The sequence below is a fragment of the Aquarana catesbeiana genome, linkage group LG07 (assembly GCF_042186555.1).
Source record: "Aquarana catesbeiana isolate 2022-GZ linkage group LG07, ASM4218655v1, whole genome shotgun sequence".
Lineage (NCBI taxonomy): Eukaryota > Metazoa > Chordata > Amphibia > Anura > Ranidae > Aquarana > Aquarana catesbeiana.
The window spans coordinates 236,592,187-236,617,835 of NC_133330.1; the positions used below are offsets into that span (position 1 = coordinate 236,592,187).

The 25,649-nt window shown below is 42.6% G+C and overlaps 1 protein-coding gene across 1 annotated transcript in view; it reads left to right on the forward strand.

Moving 5' to 3' along the window:
- BCAR3 (BCAR3 adaptor protein, NSP family member) overlaps window positions 1–25,649 on the forward strand; it is a 197,030-nt gene that overhangs the window by 13,505 nt on the left and 157,876 nt on the right. The window contains exon 2 of the mRNA XM_073593116.1: window positions 19,833–20,161. Within this exon, the coding sequence (XP_073449217.1) occupies window positions 19,842–20,161 (320 nt within the window). The 5' untranslated portion in view covers window positions 19,833–19,841. The remainder of the gene's footprint in view (window positions 1–19,832; window positions 20,162–25,649) is intronic.

Genomic DNA, 25,649 nt, shown 5'->3' on the forward strand with positions numbered 1-25,649 from the left:
TGAAAAACTGACAGGCGGATCTCAACGGTCCGCACATGTGAAAGGGGCGTAATTGTTAAAGCGGATATCCCCCCTAATTACCTGCCCATGCCAAATAAAGTGGGGTGGGGGGGGGGGGGTTATAAAATTGCCAAAAGGTTTTAGATTTTGATTTGCTTTGAAAAATTTGTTTTAACCTTTCAAAATATGTGTGTGTGTGTGTGTGTGTCGGTATTTATGTATAATTTGCTTCTTTAGCAGTGCCAGTACAACTAGGCTGCCAAGATGCTTATAAAAAAAAAGTAGTGAAGGTAGCAAAGTCTTTCTAATATCAACCCGTGCTCTGAAATGTTGCTCCAGACTGCAAAGAAGAAGTATGACTAACGGGTACATTTTAAATACCATTGGTTAATGAGGCTTAATTAGTTGAATTTGACTTTTTAGTGTCGTCATAACATTCGCAATTCTAATCAGGTGCTGGTGTGATTCCCCTGGACGGTAATCTGGGAAGATTTTTGTTTATCTTTATACATTTTGCATTCTCTGATGATCCAGTATTGGTAGCTGTGAAACTAATGAGCCTATTGGCAGCCAACACATAAACAACTGTAGAGCTGCCAGGCAGAGAAAGGGTCAGGATCAGCCACCTGTTACCCCAGTGCTGCCACTAACTGGCCAATATCGCTTGTGGCTCCACTCTAATGAGCTGGAACTACTGGCCGTGCAGCTGGTAATATGCAGAATGACAGCTGGATATCTTCCTATGAACAACATTGAAAAAAAATTTCCCTTATATACTGCTTTGTGAATTTTTTAAAAATATTTTAAAGCTTGTTTTTAAATCGGTGTGTGTTGTGATAACAGAGGTTAGACCACCACTGGAAGGTCATGCAGTTGGTGGTTTAACTTGCTGCATATGTTAGTGTGGGAGAGAGAGTGGGGTCAGCCTCAGTCATTACCATTTCACAGGCAACAATTAATGGCATTACCCTTGAGAAAGGAATGTGGGATGTCATAAAGGGGTGGTACAGAACTGCTGACAGCGGTGCAATAAATGAAATGGGCTTCCTTTGTAGCATTACTGCACTGTTGTAGTGCAGCTAATAAGGAAAGTAAGGGTCTACTTATAAACAGAGACCATGTAGTTTATAGGAAAAGCAAGGGCACTCTACTAATAAACAGAGACAGTGTAATCTTCAAGGACTCAGCCTCTTCTTCTCACCCTTTCCTTTCTTCAAACATAGCACCATGTTATTTCAAAGTGACCTTCTAACACATCTGATGGCAGCTGAGCGTAAAAACACATTACAGAATGTTGTGTGAAAAGACACTAGTTTATTGCAATAAACAGGTCTGTAAATAAATAATTTTTAGGCCCCTTGGGAGTTAACCCCAGCATGGACAGAATATTCAACCAATTGCAGACTAGCAGATACAATGGGGAAGTATTTGAGTGGCCTTAGGCATTATCCAAGGATGTCTGCCCTTGGTTTATGTTTATATATTTGTATAGTTAGGTTAAAAAAAAAAAAAAAGACACATTACATTGTGTTCAGCCAAACGTCAGAAATCAATAATAGTATACCTTTAGCCTCAGTATCCTAAGGGCCCATTGTGGTACACTACATTAGACATCCCTTCGGAAATGAATGGGCTGCAGCGACCCCCAATGCACAGAAAAGTACTGCTTGCTGTATTTTTTTGCAGCACAACACATACACAGGTAAGGTTTATAGATGCAATGGCATGCCATTTAAAATGAATGGCTCTGCTGTACACCAATGCATGTATAGTGCATTATCGTGCATAGTGGTAATACATGTGTTTTTTTAAGGCATGTCAAGGTCTGAATAGGCCCCAGAGTTTATCCACAGGAGGTAAAAAAACCCTATAATGTATGGTCCAATTTTCTTTAATAAGATAAAAGTCCTCTTATTGATTCCCTAATGCATTCAGATACTTACTGGTCTATACTGGAAGCTGCTACTGTATTAGCAACCATGGCAGGTGTATCATACAGTGAGCCCACGTAAGAGTGTGTGAATGTGGTCATCCTATGATCTCCTGTCTATCCCCCTCATGTTTATCGGAGGTTTAGCTGATTGTCCAAATCTTTGGCCAAGCCTGACAGCTGTGGTCATCCTATGATGACCTGACTGGGCCTCACATGTTAATCAGAAGTTCAGTTGATTGTTCATGTCTGGTCATCCTCTGATCACCTGTCTGGCTCCTCACGATCTTTGGCCAAGCCTGACAGCTCTGGTCATCCTATGATCACCTGATTAGGTCTCGCATGTTAATCAGAAGTTGAGAGGATTGTCCATGTCTGGTCATCCTATGATCACCTGTCTGGCCCCCTCACAATCTTTGACCAAGCCTGACAGGTTTGGCTGCCCAGTGTCGTAGACCTAACTTTACTAAGCTATTGTTGGCCACAAACTGTTACTGGGGGCTGCTGAACATTAGTGTCCCTGGACTGTGCTGTTAGATAAAGAAGCCAATGTAAATAGCGATCTGTCTGTTCCCAGATTAGCGAGTTGTTGACCAATGTTGTGTTTGTTGGGCCACGCGTGGAGGTCACAGTTATTTGTTTCATCTCACTTCACAAGCACTAATGTCACCAGCATCTGCTTTTCCTGCCTTTGAGGGGATCTGAAAGGGTCTAGCTTTTAGGTGTAACTAAACAAACAGCCTACACAGGGCTGCATTTAGTCTACAGGATATGGAGATTAGATATGTTGATTGTCAAGGAAGGAAAAGGAATTTGCAAAGCTTTTGGAAATCAGCTTGGTACAGATAGTTCTTTAAAGATAAAGCGGGTGCACATAAACCCCTATATATGTCTACTATGGCAGCTTGTTTTCATTGTATGTCTACTCATCTGAAACTTTTTTTTCTTACTTTTTTATTGGACTTCCCCTGACAAAATTCTGCTTGTCGACACTTGCTATTCCAACAGTAAAAAAAAATCAGCATTTGTCCAACACAACTAAATAACATGGCTTCAACTGTATTTTTAGACATCTAGACATCATTAGCAAAGTTTTACATCTTGCATGCTTCTGAATGTTTTTATTACAGAACACCAGCACTAATAGCAATATGTAGGTTGCTATTACCAACTTCATTTAAAAAGGACTTAGGAGCCTGACTGTCTCTGGCATTTTATTATTTCTGAGTCATGGAACCAGCATACAGTAAGCTAAGTCAGACAGAAACCATGATCTGTATACTAGTTACATGGCAATGGCTTGATCAGTGAATTCATTGGAGTTGTTGCATCACAAACACAGACTGGCAGCTAGTATTTTTTAGGTCATCCACATTGGCAGACCCATATTTATCCAACATATTTTTCTTTGTTGTTAGTGTACAGTCAAAAAAGGAGTATTCTTTTCTTTAAAATCAAATTAAAAATTTAGACCTGTTTATATATCGCTGACACTTTTTCTATAGTGTGCCTAAGGTGCACATGTACAGTATACTTCATATTTTTAGTGTGGCGTTTACAGCCTGGGGGCAGATCTGTTTGAACGTAACCAGTTATAGAGTACTAACTGTGAGGAAAATTCTTGATTCCCTCTTAGTAGTATAGCTCTGGTTTAGCAAAAGGTTAGAGTTAAAGTGTATGTTAGCACTTAAAGCGGAACTCCACCCAAGAGAGAAATTTCCCCTTTAAGTCGTCCTCCCCCCATCTCCCCTGCCACATTTGGCATATACATTTTTTTGGGGGGTGGATACCTAGTTTTGACAGGTACCCGCTCCCACTACTGTCAAAGAAGACTGCCGGGCCATTCACAAACCATAGTGCAGCCGGCTGTGAGGCCACAATTAGCAAAGCCTGCTGCCAACATTTCTTGATGCCAGCATCGGGAACCCAAAGGCTAGTGAAGAACGGGTGAGGATGGTGCTGGATCCATGGACAGGTAAGTGTCCTATTATTTAAAGTCAGCAGCTACATGATTTTTTTTTTTCCAGAGTTAACAACCTCTTTAATGAACTTCTTTCATTTGCTTCCTTTGATATACTATTGAAAGCATTTTGTTTTATCTGTTCAATAATTATGAAATAAATAATCCTGCCAGTAATTTATTGAGCTAATGATGTCCTGTGCTATTTGCCAACTGATATCAGAATCCCTTTTTGAATTAAATAACCCCCCCCCCCCCTATTTTATGGAGATGAGGAAAGGGGGAGATGTTATGTAGTCCTAATACTTCTTGTACTAGGGTGACATTGTTGCTTCTTCATAGATACAGTATAGCGAGTGAGTGTTGTCATGTTAGGAAACAAAGCCTCTCTATTCATTTGTCAATGGATATCCAAGCTCACTGGCCAACAGCAAGGCTGGGGAAGCAGGAGAAGCTCAACTTTTACAGAAATAGGTTTTCACTTAATTTTTTTCCTTTTATATGCCTACTGTAAACTCTTAGCAATAATGAATTTGCGTTTTGTGCCTTCCTTCCTTTTTGTATGGTCGTCTATTGTAGCTGGCAAGCAGATAGAAAACTACAAGTCCCAGCAAACCTACCAAGGACTGACCAGGCATTTTGAGGCTTGTAGTTGTTCATCAACTGAAAGTTTTCAAAGTTTGTGCACAGCTATGAAAAATAAATGTGTGTTATGTCTTTGTCAATATTAGATAATATAACTTCATTACAAAAATGTGTACCTATATTGATAATGTGCTGTGGCAGTTTATATTAAAGCAGTATGGACAATTTGGGGAGTTAAATCGCTTGTTTTCTGGATAGTGAGAGACTTTTCAGTAGACTTTCTTCTTTTCCTGACCTGATCTGTTACCCAGCACAGCTGTGCACTTCCAAAGACGAGGTTGAAAGTGTGCAGCTGTCACCAGCGACTTGAGTAATATACTTTCACATTCAAACACGCTCCCTCAAATTCAGATTCTTGGAATTTTACAGCAGGTTCAGAACTTTGCATTAGGTTGTTGTGTCCTTGAGCTGAATGTTAAAGCTACAATTCAGTTAAATATTACATTTTGCCTTTGGGTGGTTTAAATTTTAAAGTGTATGTATGGTAAAAACCTGTCAGGTTTTTATTGCCATTTCTGTCCATGCACAGTTGTCAACAGAACAGGAGGTGAAGGAAAATCTTCCTAACGGGGACAGCTGTTCTGGTGACAGCTGTCTGAGAGGGATTGCCTCTAACTTCCTGTTGCATCTCTGTGACAGAAATTGAAAGGAAAGCTTCCAAACACAGACAGCAAATAATAAACTGACAGTTTTTTGTAGCAAAATTCTAGGTAAGCATACTTTGCATAGTTACATTGGTTAAAGTGTAACTTTACCCATAACAACTTAAAAAATAATGTTCTTTAACAAGGAACATGCATTCTACATACAATCTGTGACAAAGACCTGAAGCACTGAACTGTATGCTGTCTACCGGGCCAGGGGCGGATGGGGGGGGGGCGCAACGGGGCCAAGTCTGCTGAGTTACTGCAGCTTAGCATAGAGTACCTGTTCACTGACAAATGGGATTGCATCTCCTTTTCATGTGGCACAGTGAGAAATTGGGCTCATTAAAGCATTGTGACTGCCCCCTGGTGTATGCCCTTCTGACCCCCTGATGTGTTCCCTCCGACACCCCCCAGTGTGTGCTCTCCTGACTCCCCCAGTGTGTGCCCTCCCGACCCTCAGTGTGTGCCTCCTGACTCCTCCAGTATGTGCCCTTCCTACCCCCCCCACGTGTGCCTTCCTGACCTCACTGGTGTGTTTCCTCCTGACTCCTCCAATATGTGCCTTTCAGACCCCCCCCCCAGTGTGTGCCCTCCCTGACCTCCCCGGTGTGTGCCCTCCCTGACCTCCCCGGTGTGTGCCCTCCCTGACCTCCCCGGTGTGTGCCCTCCCTGACCTCCCCGGTGTGTGCCCTCCCTGACCTCCCCGGTGTGTGCCCTCCCTGACCTCTCCGGTGTGTGCCCTCCTGACCTCCCTGGTGTGTGCCCTCCTGACCCTGTAATGTGCCCTCCTGACCTCCCCGGTGTGTGCCCTCCTGACCCCATACGGTGCCCTCCTGACCTCCCTGGGGTGTGCCCTCCTGACCTTCCTGGTGTGTGCCCTCCTGATCACTATCTTTAGGGACACGTCCCAAATCCTCTCATATTTCCCTTTTGGGCTCTTGCCCAGCCTAGTCATCCAGGCAGCCATCTACCTGGCTTTCTACGGCCTAGCGAGTTCACCTCTGGCAGTACCAGTAGTCAGATACTGTACAGTTACCTTCTGACTCGCTTCTCAAACCATTATGTTCTTCATCTTACAGTCTCCAAAACGCAACAAACCGGACCCGCAGTGGATATCAACTTCTTTCAGACCAGCAACACCTGGTGCCCAGTAACGATCCTTGACCGTCTGCTCTCTCACCTACCCAGCCGGTCAACCTCCAGCCCCTTACTGCCTTTTCCGGTCAACCCCCTGAGTGGCAGTTTATTAAACATGTTAGGGTCCTTCTGCTCAACTTAGGCCTAGACCCCGGGCGGTACTCTGGACATTCCTTTCCGGATCGGCGCAGCCTCAGCCGCATCCCGCATGGAATACCAGACCATGTGATCAAGAAGCTAGGCAGATGGTAGTCCTCCTGTTTCACCAGATATATTCCAAACCCTCAAGTGGAGATGGCCCTAACCTTCTCCAAGCTTGCTTAACCACTTGACCACTGGGCACTTAACCACTTCAGCCCCGGAAGGATTTACCCCCTTCCTGACCAGAGCACTTTTTACAATTCGGCACTGCGTCGCTTTAACTGCTAATTGCGCGGTCATGCAATGCTCTACCCAAACGAAATTTGCGTCCTTTTCTTCCCACAAATAGAGCTTTCTTTTGATGGTATTTGATCACCTCTGCCGTTTTTATTTTTTGCGCTATAAACGGAAAAAGACTGAAAATTTTGAAAAAAAATGATATTTTCTACTTTTTGTTATAAAAAAAATCCAATAAACTAAATTTTAGTCATACATTTAGGCCAAAATGTATTCGGCCACATGTCTTTGGTAAAAAAAATGTCAATAAGCGTATATTTATTGGTTTGCGCAAAAGTTATAGCGTCTACAAACTAGGGTACATTTTCTGGAATTTACACAGCTTTTAGTTTATGACTGCCTATGTCATTTCTTGAGGTGCTAAAATGGCAGGGCAGTACAAACCCCCTCCAAATGACCCCATTTTGGAAAGTAGACACCCCAAGGAAATTGCTGAGAGGCATGTTGAGCCCATTGAATATTTATTTTTTTTGTCCCAAGTGATTGAATAATGACAAAAAAAAAAAAAAAAAAAAAAATTTACAAAAAGTTGTCACTAAATGATATATTGCTCACATAGGCCATGGGCATATGTGGAATTGCACCCCAAAATACATTCAGCTGCTTCTCCTGAGTACGGGGATACCACATGTGTGGCACTTTTTGGGAGCCTAGCCGCGTACGGGGCCCCGAAAACCCAGCACCACCTTCAGGATTTCTAAGGGCATACATTTTTGATTTCACTCCTCACTACCTATCACAGTTTTGAAGGCCATAAAATGCCAAGATGGCACAACCCCCCCCCCAAATGACCCCATTTTGGAAAGTAGACACCCCAAGCTATTTGCTGAGAGGCATGGTGAGTATTTTGCAGCTCTCATTTGTTTTTGAAAATGAAGAAAGACCAGAAAAAAATTTTTTTTTTTTCTTTTTTCAATTTTCAAAACCTTGTGACAAAAAGTGAGGTCTGCAAAATACTCACTATACCTCTCAGCAAATAGCTTGGGGTGTCTACTTTCCAAAATTGGGTCATTTGGGGGGGTTTTGTGCCACCTGGGCTTTCCATGGCCTCCGAAACTGTGATAGGCAGTGAAGAGTGAAATCAAAAATTTACGGCCTTAGAAAGCCTGAAGGCGGTTCTTGGTTTTCGGGGTCCCGTACGCGGCTAGGCTCCCAAAAAGTCCCACACATGTGGTATCCCCGTACTCAGGAGAAGCAACAGAATTTATTTTGGGGTGTAATTTCACAAATCCCCATGGCATGTTTGAGCAATATAACATTTAGTGACAACTTTGTGCAAAAAAAAAAAAAAAAAAAAAAAATGTGTCTCTTTCCCGCAACTTGTGTCACAATATAAAATATTCCATGGACTCGACATGCCTCTCAGCAAATAGCTTGGGGTGTCTTATTTCCAAAATGGGGTCATTTGGGGGGGTTTGAACTGTCCTGGCATTTTATGCACAACATTTAGAAGCTTATGTCACACATCACCCACTCTTCTAACCACTTGAAGACAAAGCCCTTTCTGACACTTTTTGATTACATGAAAAAATTATTTTTTTTTGCAAGAAAATTACTTTGAACCCCCAAACATTATATATTATTTTAAAGCAAATGCCCTACAGATTAAAATGGTGGGTGTTTCATTTTTTTTTTTCACACAGTAATTGCGCAGCGATTTTTCAAACGCATTTTTTGTGGAAAAAACACACTTTTTTAAATTTTAATGCACTAAAACACACTATATTGCCCAAATGTTTGATGAAATAAAAAAGATGATCTTAGGCCGAGTACATGGATACCAAACATGACATGCTTTACAATTGCGCACAAACGTGCAGTGGCAACAAAATTAATACATTTTTAAAAGCCTTTAAAAGCCTTTACAGGTTACCACTTTAGATTTACAGAGGAGATCTACTGCTAAAATTACTGCCCTCGATCTGACCTTCGCGGTGATACCTCACATGCATGGTGCAATTGCTGTTTACATTTGACGCCAGACCGACGCTTGCGTTCGCCTTAGCGCGAGAGCAGGGGGGACAGGGGTGCTTTTTTTTTTTTTTTTTTTTTTCTTTATTATTTTTTTGCTTTTTTATCTTATTTTTAAACTGTTCCTTTCATATTTTTTTTTAAATCATTTTTATTGTTATCTCAGGGAATGTAAATATCCCCTATGATAGCAATAGGTAGTGACAGGTACTCTTTTTTGAAAAAATTGGGGTCTATTAGACCCTAGATTTCTCCTCTGCCCTCAAAGCATCTGACCACACCAAGATCGGTGTGATAAAATGCTTTCCCAATTTCCCAATGGCGCTGTTTACATCCGGCGAAATCTAAGTCCTAAAATGCTCGTAGCTTCCGGTTTCTTAGGCCATAGAGATGTTTGGAGCCACTCTGGTCTCTGATCAGCTCTATGGTCAGCTGGCTGAATCACCGGCTGCATTCTCAGGTTCCCTGTTGAGACAGGAGAGCCAGAGAAAAACACGGAAGACGGTGGGGGGGGGGGGGCATTCCCTCCCACTGCTTGTAAAAGCAGTCTAGAGGCTAATTAGCCACTAGGATTGCTTTTACATGAAAGCCGACCGCTGGCTGAAAAGAATGATACCAAGATGATACCTAAACCTGCAGGCATCATTCTGGTATAACCACTCAAAGTCGTGAATGGCGTACCTGAAGACAAAAAAATGGTTAACAATAAAGCACAGTAAACGGTAAAGTATAAAAAATTGCATACCTGAAAAACAAACATGATAAAACATAATAACAATAAAACATTGCAGAATAGAATACAGTAAAAAAGAGCAGAACACCAGAGAGAGAATAGAGAGAGAGAGAACAATAAAACGACAACTATTTTTTTTTATTTTTGTTTGTGGTTTTTTTTTTTTTTTTACACTTTTTTTTTGTAACTGTAACTTTTATAACTGTAACTGGTTCCAGGTTCGGGTCTCTCAAAATGCGATGGCATCTTGGGAGACCCTGTGAAAGTGTGCCTAGTCTGTGCAATGCTGTACCCTACGCTAATACTCAACTAGTGAATGGTAGCGTTCAAAACATTCACCAATGCAAAGACCAGGATTATCAGGACAGGAGGGACAATAATAGCGGGTGTCACGTCTATATACGCGCTTGCTGCAGACACATCTTTTTTGGGGGGGTTCGTTGGGTAGGGGTACTCGGGAGGACATATAAATGCCTCTCATGCAGCCGACTGCATTTGGTTGGGGATGTGAATGGGGGAAATACGGGCGCTGCAGAAGTGGTGGGTTCCCAATTAGGATTGGCGAATGCAGCAGGAAGGGCACTATGGGCACGACGGGCCTGTGTTTGTCTTTTTGGTGGCAGCGGGACACTACTTGTGCTTGCCACCTCACCAGCTTGAACTGCACTTATGGGACTCGCCACGTCACCAAGTGTTACTGCAGTGCTGGTATGACTACGACCGGGGTGTACTAGGCCGCTGGTGCTTGCCAGTTCACCAAAACGCTACAAAAAAAAGTGACAGTGATCGATCGATACTGCACTTGGGTGGGCTGGGCTGGGCCGGGCGGAGGGGCAAAACGCAGGTGCTAGCAGGTATCTGGGCTGATCCCACTAACACTGCGTTTTTGGGAACCCTAAACTGCTGGGGACGCTAGTATAGATCTGATCGGATCAGATATTGATCCGATCAGATACTATACCACTAAGGGAGGCGTATGCTGCATGCGTGGGTGTTAGTGGTACTGGCGCTAATCTGACGCTGCTTGGGGCTGGTGCTTGCCAGTTCACCAAAATGCTACCAAAAAAACTGTTAGCGATCGCAGGGATCAGGCCTGACTCTGCGAACGCTGCAGTTATGCGTTTAGTGTTTTGTAAGTGACAGTGATCGATCGATACTGCACTTGGGTGGGCTGGGCGGAGGGGCAAAACGCAGGTGCTAGCAGGTATCTGGGCTGATCCCGCTAACACTGCGTTTTTGGGAACCCTAAACTGCTGGGGACGCTAGTATAGATCTGATCGGATCAGATATTGATGTGTTCAGATACTATACCACTAAGGGAGGTGTACGGTGCGTGTACGGTGCGTGCGTGGGTGTTCGCGGTACTGGCGCTAATCTGACGCTGCCTGGGGCGACGCATATCACCGCCGGGCGATCAGGGGGCTAAACCTTTATTCGGTAATAAACGGCGGGTGCCCTGACACTATAAAAAATAAACGAACTAACCAGCGTCACCCGTAACAGTTATACGGTGATCAGTGGTGAAAGGGTTAACTAGGGGGCAATCAAGGGGTTAAAACATTTATTCGGTAGTATATGGGGGTCCCTGTCGCTATAAAACGCTGACAGCGAACCTAAATATTTACGTTCCTAACTAGCGTCACCAGCGACACTAATACAGCGATCAGAAAAATGATCGCTTAGCGACACTGGTGACGGGGGGTGATCAAGGGGTTAAAACTTTATTAGGGGGGTACCCTAGACCTACAGGGGGCCTAACACTAACTGTCCTACCACTGCTAACTGTCACAAACTGACACTATGCAGTAATCAGGAAAAAAACAAAACAAAACAAAAAAACCTGCTTGGTGTCAGTTTGTGACAGGGGGGGGGGGGTGATTGGGGGGGGATCGGGGGGCGATCGGGGGGGGATCGGGGGTGTTTAGTGTGCCTGGCATGTTCTACTGTGTTGTGTGTGTGTGTTGTGCACTTACATGTCATCTCTCCTCGGTGCTGGAACGGAAACTGGCCAGCCGAGGAGAGATGACATCACATCCTCTGCCTCTGTGTACTATACAGAGGCAGGGGATGTTTCTCATTGGCTGGGAGCGATCGCGAGGGGGGGGCCACGATCGGATGGTCTCCCCCTCGTCTCTCAACTCTCCCAGCCAAACGCCGACCGCCGATGGCACCGGGGGGGGGGTCCGATCGGACCCCCCGCCCGCGGGAAGGCAATCACGTACCAGGTACGTGATTTTGCCTGCCCGTGCCGCTCTGCTCACGTATATATGCGTGAGGCGGTCGGCAAGTGGTTAAACCCCCTTCCTAACCAGACCAATTTTCAGCTTTCGGTGCTCTCACAATTTGAATGACAATTACTCAGTCATACAACACTTTACCCATATGAAATTTTTGTCCTTTTTTTCACACAAATAGAGCTTTCTTTTGGTGGTATTTAATCACCGTTGGGTTTTTTATTTTTTGCGCTATAAAAGAAAAAAGACTGAAAATTTGGTAAAAAAATGAATTTTTCTTTGTTTCTGTTATAAAATTTAGCAAATTAGTAATTTTTCTTCGGAAATTTTGGCCAAAATTTATACTGCTACATATCTTTGGTAAAAATAAGTACAACTTGGTGTATATTATTTGGTCTTTGTGAATGTTAGAGAGTCCAAAAGCTATGGTGCCAATATCTGAAAATTGATCACACCTGAAGTACTGACGGCCTATCTAATTTCTTGAGACCCTAACATGCCAGAAAAGTACAAATACCCCCCAAATGACCCCTATTTGGAAAGAAGACATTCCAAGGTATTTAGAAAGATGCATGGTGAGTTTTTTTGAAATTGTCATCTTTTCCCACAATTCTTTGCAAAATCAAGATTTGTTTTTTTTATTTTTTTTTTTCACAAAATTGTCATATTAGGTTATTTCTCACACACAGCATATGCATACAACAAATTACACCCCAAAACACATTCTGCTATTACTCCCGAGTATGGCGATACCACATGTGTGAGACTTTTACACAGCGTGGCCACATACAGAGGCCCAACATGCAGGGAGCACCTCCAGGCGTTCTGGAGCACCCAGGCCAATTCTTATATTTCTCTCCTACATGTAAAAATAATAATTTATTTGCTAGAAAATTACATAGAACCCCAAAACATTATATATATTTTTTTTAGCAAAGACCCTAGAGAATACAATGGCGGTTGTTGCAACTTTTTATCTTGCACGGTATTTGCGCAGCAATTTTTCGAACGCATTTTTTTGGGAAAAAAAACAGTTTTGTGCTTTAAAAAAAAACAAAACAGTAAAGTTAGCCCAATGTTTTTGCATAATGTGAAAGATGAAGTTACGCCGAGTAAATAGATACCTAACATGTCACCCTTCAAAATTGCACACGCTCGTGGAATGGTGCCAAACGTCGCTACTTAAAAATCTCCATAGGTGACGCTTTAAATTTTTTTACTGGTTACATGTTTTGAGTTACAGAGGAGGTCTAGGGCCAAAATTATTGCTCTCGCTCCAACGTTCGCAGTGATACCTCACATGTGTGGTTTGAACACTGTTTTCATATGTGGGCGGGACTTATGTAAGTGTTCGCTTCTGCATGCGAGCACACGGACATGGGCGCTTTAAAAATTTTTTTTTTTTTTTTATTGTTTATTTTACTTTATTTATTTTATTTTGACACTTTTTTCCCCCCAAAAAATTTTTTGATCACTTTTATTTCTATTACAAGGAATGAAAAACATCCTTGTAATAGGTATATGGCATGACAGGTCCTCTTTACAGTGAGATATGGGGTCAATAAGACCCCACATCTCACCTCTAGGCTGGGAAGCCTGAAATAAAAAAAAAAAAAAAAACGATCTTGGCTTCGATCGTAGCGGTGAGTCGGTAGAAGCACCGGAGGGTGGCGGGAAGGGGAGGGCGTCCCCTCTCGCCTCCCATAAGAACAATCAAGCAGTGGAACAGGTGCTATGATCATTCTTATGGTGTAAGAAATCGCTGGCTGAAAAAGCTGATATCTGAATGATGCCTGTAGCTGCAGGCATCATTCAGATATCCCCGCTCAAAGTCAAGGACGTCATATGACTGTGGGCGGGAACTGGTTAAAAATTGCGGAGTATTGCGGGGTATTGCAGAGTATTGTGGAGTAGTGCAGGGTATATTGCAGGGTATATTGCTGGGTATATTGCAGAGTATTGCTGGGCATATTGCAGAGTATTGCGGGGTATATTGCAGAGTAGTGCCGGGTATATTGCAGAGCATTGCGGGGTATAATGAAGAGTATTGCAGGGTATAATGCAGAGTATTGCAGGGTATTATGTAGAGTATTGCAGGGTATTATGTAGAATATTGCAGGGTATAATGCAGAGTATTGCAGGGTATAATGCAGAGTATTGCAGGGTATAATGCAGAGTATTGCAGGGTATAATGCAGAGTATTGCAGGGTATTATGCAGAGTATTGCAGGGATGGCTGAGCATGGAGGGATGGATGGATGTGACAGCAATTGTCACTGAGCACCGCTGTGGGCACTACACATGCAGCCCACAGCGGTGCTGCCATCCGATCCCTCCCCCTCTCCCCTCGCACTGTACTGATCAGTACAGAGAGGGGAGGGACGAACATGACGCCGGTCTGTTGACATGTGATCGCTCCGTCATTTGACGGAGCGATCACATGGTAAACGGCCGCGGAAGTTCTCGGGTGCGCGCCCCAGGGGGCGCGCGAGAGCAGTATTCTGGGAGGACGTCCATGGACGTCCACCCAGAACTAGCCGACCGCGCTGCAGCCATCTTTCGGCTATGGCCCGGTCGGCAAGTGGTTAATGAGGTTAGAGCCAATAAGATATACCTCCCTACCTGCTTATTTTTGGCCCCCTTTCTTGGCTTACCTACCAGACAACCAAAAGCCACACCTAAGGTCTATTTATGTTGTAAGTCTTGTTGCGTGTTTATGTGATCCCCTTCTGTCTCGGTTTTAGGGCTACAACCATAAATTAGAAGGCCAGTATGGTGGCCTGAATTTATGGGAGGAGCTCAGAGGGTATTTAAGCTGACCACTCACCCTTGCTCTTTGTCGGCTCCAGTGCGCGATACCCTCCCTCCCATTCCCCTTTTTACAGTATTTCTCAGCACATTCTCCCCCACAATCATCCATTACTTATCTTGGGTATGGCCCCTTTTCTTGGCTTACCTACCAGATGACCAAAAGCCACACTTCAGGTCTATTTATGTTTTAAGTCATGTCGCGTCTTTATGTGATCCACATCTGTCTCGGTCTTAGGGCTACTACCATAAATATATATTTATACAAATGCGTTACAATTATATACTGTTAAACAACATAAGTATACTGTTAAACAACATAAATAATAATGGGCAATCATCTCTCCATTCAATGTTGTTCAAGATGCTGCACCAATATATGCATATACAATCGATCATTCATCATTCATTCTGTCCATCCAATCCAATTTGATTTCAGGTGCTGTCTTTTGTGCTGAGATTAATCACTCATGTGCTCCCCTCCTGTGTCCCTACTCACCAGATGGATGTAAATCGAGTGCACTTTAATTTCCAAGTGGGTAGATATACATGTTTTTCCTCTGATGCTCTATCCACTGCTTTTCCTCTAAGCCTCCAATGTCTATGCAATCACGATGTTACTCATATGTGGAAATATAAGCAAAGGAAATTCTCCCATAGTGTAAAACCATTGAGCGTATTTAAAAACAGATTGCACTCACTTGTTTACAGTTATACAAGCATGGATCAATCAATGTATCTTGTGAATGCCAAGCTGGTGTGCGCTCCTCAGGTCACGTGTGACATCACTGGTAAACTCCGCCTTACGTGTTTTGCCCCTCCCTCTGGGAGTGTTCAGAAGCTAGCTGTAAACAAGTGAGTGCAATCTGATTGTTTATAAATACGCTTCATAAAATAGTTTTACACTGTGGGGGCATTCCCTTGCTTATCTTTCCACCTATGAGTAACATTGCAACTGCATAGAGATTGGAGGCTTAGAGGAAAACAGAGTATCAGTGGAAAAAACATATATATCTGGTCACTTGGAAATTTAAAGTGCACTCGATTTACATCCATCTGGTGAGTAGGGACACAGGAAAGGAGCACAAGAGTGTATTCACATTTGCACAGGAGTGATTATTCTCAGCACAAGAGACTGCATCTGAAATCGCATTGGATAATAAGTTGGATGGACTTAATGTGAAAGATCGATTGTATATGCATATATTGGTACAGTAACTTAAACAACATCGCATGGAGGGAGAATTGCCCATTATTACTTATATATTTGTAATGCATTTGTAGATCTATATATTGTACAGGAGGGTAAGAGGGAGCGCTGTGAACTTATTGGATATCATTTTATAGTATATTGAATATCAGCAGCATACCCATTACACTGTGAAAGACATCCAAAACATAGTAAAAACATATAATTAACACTATAAAGATGGGGTAGTGAGGTAAATAAACCCCAGTTATTACCTTGTAAAGTAGCAGTGACTTCATCACTAGGCTGCACATGACAACCTGTGCAGAGAGCAGAGCTGTGGGAGGAGCCCAGCGGGTCCACCCACTATAGACCTGCAGCTCTTGCATGTGACCAGTATATTAACTCCTTCATTGCCTCCTTCCTCTGTGTATGATCTGTACGTTAAAGTGGTTGTAAACTTCAATCTTTGACTTGTACCTATAATGTAAGCCTACTATAAGGCTTACCTATAGGTATAAGAAATATCTCCTAAACGTGCATCGTTTGGGACATATTTATTATATATGCAGCAACCCCCGCGCTCCCCCGCGCATGCGCAGGAGTGACATTATCACGGCACCGGCCAGTCACACGGGTGAAGTCGGTGGACCCAGAAGGAAGACGGGTGGAGATGGAAGCGGCCTCCAGCGATGACAGCGCATCGCTGGAAGGCTTTGTTTTCAGGTAAGTTTCACATAATGTGCTAGTATATGATGCATACCAGCACATTATGACATTACCTTGCAGGTCAGAAAAAAAGGCACCCAGTGGTTTACAACTGCTTTAAAGTGAAATATAAACAAAGCATATCCCTCTGTAGTGTGTGTTTTTCTCAATACAGAGTATGATGTGTCATCTCGGTTGGCTGCCTCATTCCTCTATCAGCATAAATCACTTCTGACAAGTTTTCCTGACACCAGAAGAAAAATGGTGACATGGACGACATAGTCTATGATTGACAGCCTCAGCTCTGTTCCTGTGTGCTGTGTGAAGGGGTGTGTCCCTTCCCACCAATCAGCTCTCAGAGCTCTCCTTACTGATTTCACTTCAGCTCTCCATCCCCTACTTTTCAGAGCTGAGAGATCCTGTGTAAATTATGCACTTTGAATGGAGGTAGGGGAAAGATGAGTGTAGATAATGGAAACAACTTATGTAGGAGGATTTATTTCATCTCTGTGTATCACCTGAGGCCAGTCACTTCACTGGGTATCTGTAAAGGTTTACAACACGGGTGTGCAACCTGTGGCCCTCCAGCTGTTACAGAACTACAAGTCCCATCAGGCCTCTGGCTTTGGGAGTCATGCTTGTAACTGTCAGTCTTGCAAGGCCTCATGGGACTTGTAGTTCTGCAACAGCTGGAGGGCCACAGGTTGAGCACCCCTGGTTTACAACCACTTTAATGTATCTAGTGCACAATTCTCAAGGTCTGTTTCAACCCCTTAGCACTAACACGTTTCTTCACTTCTAAAAAACTGTAGAAAAAGTTATTAAATACCAACAAAATAAAGCTCTAGCTGTCTTAAAAAAATGGTATAAAATAAATTTGAGTACAGTGTTGCATGACAGAGTAATTGACAGCCAAACTATCACAGTGCTCAAAACTGGAGAATTGAACCAGTGTTGTTGCATTTGGAGATGGAGAGTCACATTTCTGCTTGTCCATACCCAGAGGTATTATTGTTTTTTTCTGATACCTGGATTGGTGGGGTAGCAAAAGGGCAGGAGAAGGTGCAGGGGGGTTAGGCAGTAAAATTAGGGAGATTTAAGTTTCAGTTTACTGTAGTCATACCAGTGAAACAGGATTGCTGGTTGCTATGTGCTCATGATGTTTTTTGACATTTGTATTTGTTACTTCATAACATCATTGTTGTCAGTTCCACAATATATCACCAATCATACATGTTCAGAAGACTTTGTTTCACTTTGGACTTCTCAGTGAATTCCTCATCACAATGAAAGTTAGGGAAAGACGTGTTGACCTATATTTTGGTCACCCTATTGAAGATGTAAACAAAACTCTATTTGCCCTTTCTTTTTTTCTTCTCTCTCTGGAACAAAAAAGTTTATCTCTTGTTATACAAACTAAATTTACTTTTGAAGTTTCCTAAGTGTGTACTTCTTTTGAGATGTTAGCCTAGATTACAAGAGACAATAGTTTTTTTGATGTTCTAATATCATTCCTCAGCTGCCAGAGAGCTGCTAAGAAACCGCATTCAAGGCACGACTAGAGAAGACGGCACAGACAGACTCCAAACACCTTGGCATTTATCAAATACCAGATACTAAATATTTACACAGCACGGCCTGGTGAGCATCATGTTCCCAGGACTTGTGTGATCAGGAATGATGATAACTGTGTGTAGCTCAATAAAAAACACACTTGAGCAGCTTTTGTATGTACCTGTACCGTATTTATGTGTAACTGCTGAAGGTCAACTAATTTATAGAATGATCAAGTCACCCCACACTTCTGGGTCTCGGCTGCAGAAGACCTCGTCCTTAACAGACTCAGCCAGCCACTACAATCCAGACCTTTTGGTACCAACAGCATGTCTGGATTGTGTAGTTAACAATAGAGTTGGTCATTCCAGAATTTGCATGCATGACCATCTTTTGGCTTATCCAAAATGAGGATCATCCATGCCTGTGAAGATTGTTCCCTTGCTAACTGAAGGGTTGCTTTGTTCTGAATACATGCCCTAGTGGTGCTCTCATGTCGCTTTTCCATGTCAGTGTAATTTCCTGCTAGATATCTGTTGATCTTGATTTTAAATAACCAAGTTATAAGCTTTTTTTGCTAATCAGCCTGTGTGTTGGCATCCAGCTGTCCATATAAAGCAGTCCAATATGCTTGCACGATCGTTACTGGGTAGGAGCATATGAAAAATAGGCTTTCTTATTGCTTCTTTGTGTACATATGCCAGTTCTTTATCCTTCCCTTCTTTCATTCCACAATTTGACAGCTGTTGGCTCTCACCACAAAAGCTTGGAGAAAAATGTACTAATAGAAATAGTAGTAGACCTATTGCTGATCGTCTCCTGAAAATACTAGTTGCCATGTAGATGCTCTATACAGCATGGAGGAAAGAATTTCCCACTACGACTATTGTATTTTGACAGCTGACCCTGCCTGGATGCAGCCTCTGTTCAGCTGAAAATTGTCCAGCAGACACCTTCGACAAAATCATTTAATTTTTTTGAATGGAACAAGGCCGGCAGTGCTACCCATTGAGCATATTTCAGCTGGGAACTAGACTAAACCCGAACAGTGTGTGACTAGCCTAAAGCTAATCTCCTCTTTTGTCTTATGGACAAAGCACAAGTTGGCTTTAAGATGCCTATAGTGATCATGATGTTAATATTCGTGTAAGATCAAATTGATTTGTTTTGCTATAGCTAATTATAAGTCGCCAAATATGCTTTAACATACCAGGTGATGCACTCTTTTTCATGCTTTTAGAACTATAAAAAACCTAAAAGGAAAAGTAACTGCTTTGGTACAGCAAGCTGTAAAATTCCATCACTTATTTTATAGCACTAGTCAGAATGTTTAAGAATCTGAATGCTATGGGGCGCAATCACAACTATCCAATTTTTATATTTGAGCCTTACCAGCTTTCTTCTATTTGGATTCAGAACAAAAGTATGAATCATTTGGTGTTCCTGAATCGTCTTTTGAGACCCCATGATAAATGTGTAGCCTTCATGCTTGAAAAAATGTAGGCAATTATAATGGTGTTATAATTCTTTCTGTTGAAGTTGCAGTGTTTGACACGGAAGTGTTCACTTTGAGAAAATGGCTGTAAAGGTCACGATCTAAAAACAATTACATAATCTGTCAACTGTGGAAACAAAACCCAGTCCCAAAAGCATGATTGCCTTGTTGAGAGTTAGTTCTCACACTGATGGAAAGTGGCCAAAGTCACAGAGGCCTTCTGAATGGAAAGCTCTCACGTTCCAAGGTGAACACAAGAGGCCAGTCTGTGAGGAGAGATGTAGAGTCTTTCACCTGACAGAGCCTCTCTCTTATAAGTTAAGTATGCCATGTCTTTTTGTCTCCACAATTTTGAAACCTGCTCTGTTCCTTCTTTTTTGTCAGGACTGAAGAATGATGGCTGCTGGGAAATTTGCCAGTTACCATAGAAATGTGCAAACGAACCATCAGTTCCCACTGACATCTTCAATGGATCTTCTAAGCAGCAAATCCCCCCTTGCTGAGCGGCGGGCTGATTCATTTCAGGATGTTTGTATCCATGGTACATTGCCTCGTAAAAAGAAGGACAGGATTTCCATTAGATCCACTGACATGTTCAGCCACATGGGAACTTTGCCACATAGCAAATCACCCAGACTACCTACACCAATCATGCCGGATATATTGGAGGAATATCCGTTTCAAGGCTGGAAAACTGGAATGTTCCAAACAAGGTAATGTGATAAATACTGACTTAAGTTCCTGTTTAGAAAGTGTTCTTTTATTCTTTCAGTAAACATAACTTTGCACATAACTTTGCATACTAAAAAAAAAAAAAAAAACACGTACGTGTCCATATTTCTAATAGACTTTTGCTGTGGTTCAGGCTGATGGACACTGCACAGTCTCTTCTCAGAATCCCTCCCAGCCAGATTGCACAACATTCTATGGGAAGGCCATCCACCATTGAGACTAATTGAGGCCAGTCTTGTAATTGGGATACTACTGTGCATGCCTGGCAGGGAGACTTTTCATAAAGAGGCTTCCAACAGGCCCTACGGTGAAGGTCTATGAAGAGGGGGGAAAGGTAAGTGTGGGATCTGGTGTGTGGGGTTTATTTTATAGGGTAACTCTACTAAAACTACAAAAAAGTCGCTTGATACAAGGTAGGTAGCATTTTTAGATTACACTCCTGTCTGCTGATTTTATAAGAACAGAAGCCCATACACAGCTATTCATGCTTCAACTATAAATATATTGCCAGAAAGAACTTTTATTAGGAGCTGCTTTTTTTGGCTGCTTTCAAAGTTTCCGATGAAAGAGTTGATCAAGGCCCCTTGTTCTCATAATGCAGTGTGAACAGCTCTTTTGCTCTCTGACCCTAGCTACATTTCTTGCCAGTGCCAGTTTTTAATTTTCATAGCTTTTTGATCAAAAAAAAAAAAAAAAATCTTAAGGCTGAACTCCAGTAATGCATTTTTATTTTTTCAACTTACATGGGTCCAGATCTAATTCTTAATACGTCGCAGCTGAAGGGCTGCTGAGGATGTAGGAATTCAGTACAAACAAAAGGCAACCACCCCAACCTATAACTGGCCTTGGCAGCAAGGAGCACACAGAAGGGCGACACTTTTAAAAAAAAAATAAAGAAAAATTCCCAGCTCGCTTGCCAGCCAGCCTGCACCAATCGAATTGACCCTGTCTAACAGTGTATGTTAAAACACTAGGGGTTTAGTTTGCATACATTTGCAAATGTATGCGTAAGCTGCAGAAGCCACATCACGGCACACCAGTGTACTGCAGTCCTAACTCTATAATTTTGAGAGTCTCCTGAGTTGGATCACATATATAATAATTGATAGATTAAGGGCAGCTATGCCTGGAGGGAAAAATTCACAGTAGTAGCCTGTTCTACATACAGAACTGGTCTGTTCCGAGGGGCTGCTTGAGCAGCTTTACATCCATATACTGAACATATTGTTGGTTGCTTGCTTTTCCACCATTCAGAGAATGTGTCGCATTTTTCAATGATTAAAAGGCATTCTCTGATTTTATGAGGCAGAGAGGAGAGACAGATGACATCGCAGGCTCTGCCTTGTCCAAGCAGAGAAAACTTTGTATTTATTAAAAAAAATACAAGATGTTCTCTGAATGGCAGAGGTGCTGGATGAGAATGACCCACTGTGTTCAGAGAATTGTTCCAGCATCACCCGAAAGAGACCAGTGCTGACTGAAAGTAGCACAGGCCACTACAGTGAATTTTTGTATCCGCCGGCACCCTCTAGATGTGAGATACGAAGAATTGGATGTAACCAAGATGCACCAATATAAGTTTATAAATGACATAATTTCTGGAATTCTAGGAATAGAAAGTTGCAACAGTAGCAATTACCTGTACATCCAATACCTAAATGAACAGGGCCCCCACTTTGACCTGCTGGATATACGTAAAATTCACAGAATTTAATTATTTCTAAGGTTGGCATCATTCATTCTTGTATTCTCTTTCGTGGTCTTAGAAACACCTATATCTGCTTGAAATGTTTTAGTTGGCAAGATTTTCTCTTCCTCCCATTTAGCAAATTGATGGTGAGCAATATCCAGAGCATAGAAGAAAAGTTTGCACCATCCATCGAATCCCTTGGTGACTTTCACCCCCTTGTTCTTCAGCATGTCTCCTTTATTGTGGCCTATTTGCTGCTCCTTGAAGGCAGCTGAAAATATCTGATGAAAGAAAAGAAGACAAGACAGTGTTAGAGTGAGACAGTGCTGTGAGTCAAGATAGCGCAACAAATTTTTATGAGCCTGTCAGATGACTGGCTTTAAAACCACAGAGCTGGTTGGGGCCTCCGCAAAATAAATAAAGACAAAAACTGCAAAACTCCTTGTGTGGGGGGTTAATGGAGCACAAAAGTTCTGTTATGGTGTATTCCAGCAAATGGGTAAACATCTACCTGATGGTCTTCTGCTCTATAGAACAGAACACACACTAAAGTATTCAGCTATGGCCTGTTCAGTCTGGTTTGTAGATTTATTACACAGGCGACATAAGCTGTGACCAGAAGCTGAAAATACCAGATGTTATCAGAAAACAGCAACTGGAGTGTGCTTCTATGTAATAATTATCTTTTTCCAACCTGAGAGGTCAATAAGCATGAATGTGAATGGCTTAGTGAAAAAATTTGAAGGTTCTATTCAGTCCGAGTTTGATAACATAGTCTCAAGAAGGCTTCCAGTCTCAAATGATATATTGAAATGATCCAGCACAAAACCCCATTTGTTTTTGTTGTTGACATAAAGCATGCCCTCTTACTATGCTTGAAGGCTACTGGAACATGCTATGCTATATTACTCTAATTGTGGACTCTTGTAAAATGTCAGTGACCTGTTTTGATTTGACCCAGAACTGGATAATGCACAGCCTTGCCTTGATTTACTACACGTTTTGCTGGTATGTCCCTTCCTTTTTGACATTAAAATTAGGCGTTTATTCTAGGCAAAACCTGTTTGTCTCTAGTTTTGGATAGAGTGCAGATGGGAGAAACCTGTCCCGGAGACAGGAAGTAAGGGAAAATGTTGTCAGTGGGGGAGGGGAGCAATAAAAATCTAGCAGGGGTTGCATGCCTTCAACATCTTCCCCTTTCCTCATTCTATCCAAAACAGAACAATAATTGGATAGAGCTGGGCTTTGGAGAAAATGTGCAGTCCCTTTCAGCCCAAAACATAAAGCACATGAATAATGGCGGAATGTCTCTTGCGCATAAGTGTGATAGCCTGGTACTGATGTAACAGTTGACACCACTTTGCTGGGGAATGCTTAGAGCCCAGAGCCTTGCTGCCCTCTAGAACTGGAGATGCCCTGAAACCACTACAAAAGACAAACTAAAGAGGGCACACCAGCCTATGCACTAGCATTATCCCACGGCATTTATTTAAGTTTAACAAGAATAATACTCACAAATGTGAATTAAATTTGCTCATCAATATACTCATCTATAGCCTAGTAGACCTAGACTTGGTACACTTCAGTGCAGGGCTACCTCACCGGGATCCTTTATGGCTAATGCAGGTAACCCCTTCTTCATCAGAGCCAAATAGAGTGTACAAAGCCTAGGACTACTGGGCTATAAATGAGCAGCTCGATGAGCGATTTTAATTCACATTTTTGTGAGTATTATTCTAGTTGACCTTAAATAAATGCTGTGGAATAATACATAAAGCATATGGGCTGGTATTTCCATGAATGAAATGATTATTTTGTTATTCCCCATTGTCTGGAACTATATTTTTTTGTTGCTGGCTTTGGTCATCCAATAGAAAAAAAAGAAACATCTTATTGATGAAAGAGGGGATAAAGATAAAGTTTTTGTTTTTCCACTACTGCCATCTAAGGATTGCTAGAAAGCTGTGATATTAGAAAGGAAGCAATAAAAATAGTATAACAGTCTCTACATTAGGGAACTGTATGGGACAGACAAAGAAATGGTATAACATCAATGAATTTTTTTTTCTTAAGTCAGCCATACATGGATTGAGTTCGAGTTTTGATTTATGTATGGGTAGGCTGGTTGCACACAAATCGATCTATCGATCCACTTGTTTTCAAGCTTCTTGTTGGAAAATTTTCCCTTGATCACCACCAGTGGCCAATCCACCCATCGCCACCCCCCCAGTTGGTCAGCTCACAGGTACCCATGGTGTCGCCAATAGGATCACTTCTCTCAGCCAAACGGGTCTCCGGACCTGCTTCCTGATAGGCCAGGATGAGAATAAGGAAGACAATAGCAAATATTAATTCGCTATTGTCACACAACTAGGTGGGCTCGGGCGCAGTGCTCTGTGCCCTGAGCCCACCCTTTTTGAGCCTCTGGCTCTAATCACGTGCTTCTAAAAAAACAAAAAAAACCCTATCGAAAGCCATGCGCCCGGCGCCCCACATGTAGATTGGGAGCGAACGCATAGATTAGGGGGGCATGCCCCTGCGCCTTGCATTATAGGCCGTCACTGATCAGCACTGCCGGCTATAGCTAGTAGTGCTGATCAGTGAATTCTGATGGCGGGAAGGCTTCCCATTGGCAGAGTATGATAGCTCAGCCAAAGGATTCCCATATTCACATTAGGTAACTTATTTTCTCATTTAATCTGCTGGTGTATGCTCATGTATGGCCAGCCTTAGTCCTCTCCCAATCAGCACCACTTCTACTACCATTGTTCAGTGATTCAACGTGGTTGTAAAGGCTGAAGGTTTTATACCTTCATGTATTCTATGCATAAAGGTAAAAAAACCTTTAGCATGCAGCTCGGCTCCCCAATACTTACCCGAGCTGGATCCCGATCCAGTGATGTGCACAGGTGCAGCGGCTCTACTAGGTCTCTTCCTCCTCATTGGCTGAGACACAGCGGCAGGAGCCATTGGCTCCCACTTCTGTCAGTCACAACCAGTGAGGCGGGAGCAGGGTGCAGTGCCTATCTGTGCTCTGTGTGTTTTATGGACACACACAGGCGGCTCGGGAGCGAGCACTCACGAGTGCCCTCAGAGCAAGCAGCCTGCTCTGAGGGCACTCAGCAGGGGGGAGGAGCCAGGAGTGCCGGCAGGGGACCCAAGAAGAGGAGGATTGGGGCTACTCTCTGCAAAACCATTGCACAGAGCAGGTAAATAGAACATGTGTGTTTTTTTTTTTTTTTTTAAGCTGAATCTTTAGTATTTATTTTTGACTTGCCTTAATCTGCCATCATTTGTTCCTCGCTGGCACCTCTTCCAGGAATAGAGACTGGTGGCCTAAATTGTCTGTGCCCAGAGCCGACGGGTCTTTTTGTTGGGATGTAATTGCGCCTCTGCAGTTTTCTGTAGCCCAAGAGGACCCTGTAGCTGGACTGTCAATGAGTGTGGAAAGTGTCCAAGTCACCCAGGCAGTAACATAGACACCAGAAGAAGACTCTGCTGTGAGGAAGAGAGAAGACTTGGGGCCTGGGTTGACTTGACTGGAGATTAGTAGTTTGTAGGGCTTTAATGCGCTAGGGTGATCACTAGGGTCAACCTACTTTCTAAAATTGTTAGCTGCCAGATGTTAATAATTCTTGTGTCATCACTAACAGTATGGACGTTTACCACCAGTGATGCATTCGCCACACATTTAGAAAACTGCACCAGACAAAAAAAACTGCCGCAATCTGTGTACAGCCTCCTTGGTCACACCTGAGTGATTAGAAACATGTTTCTTG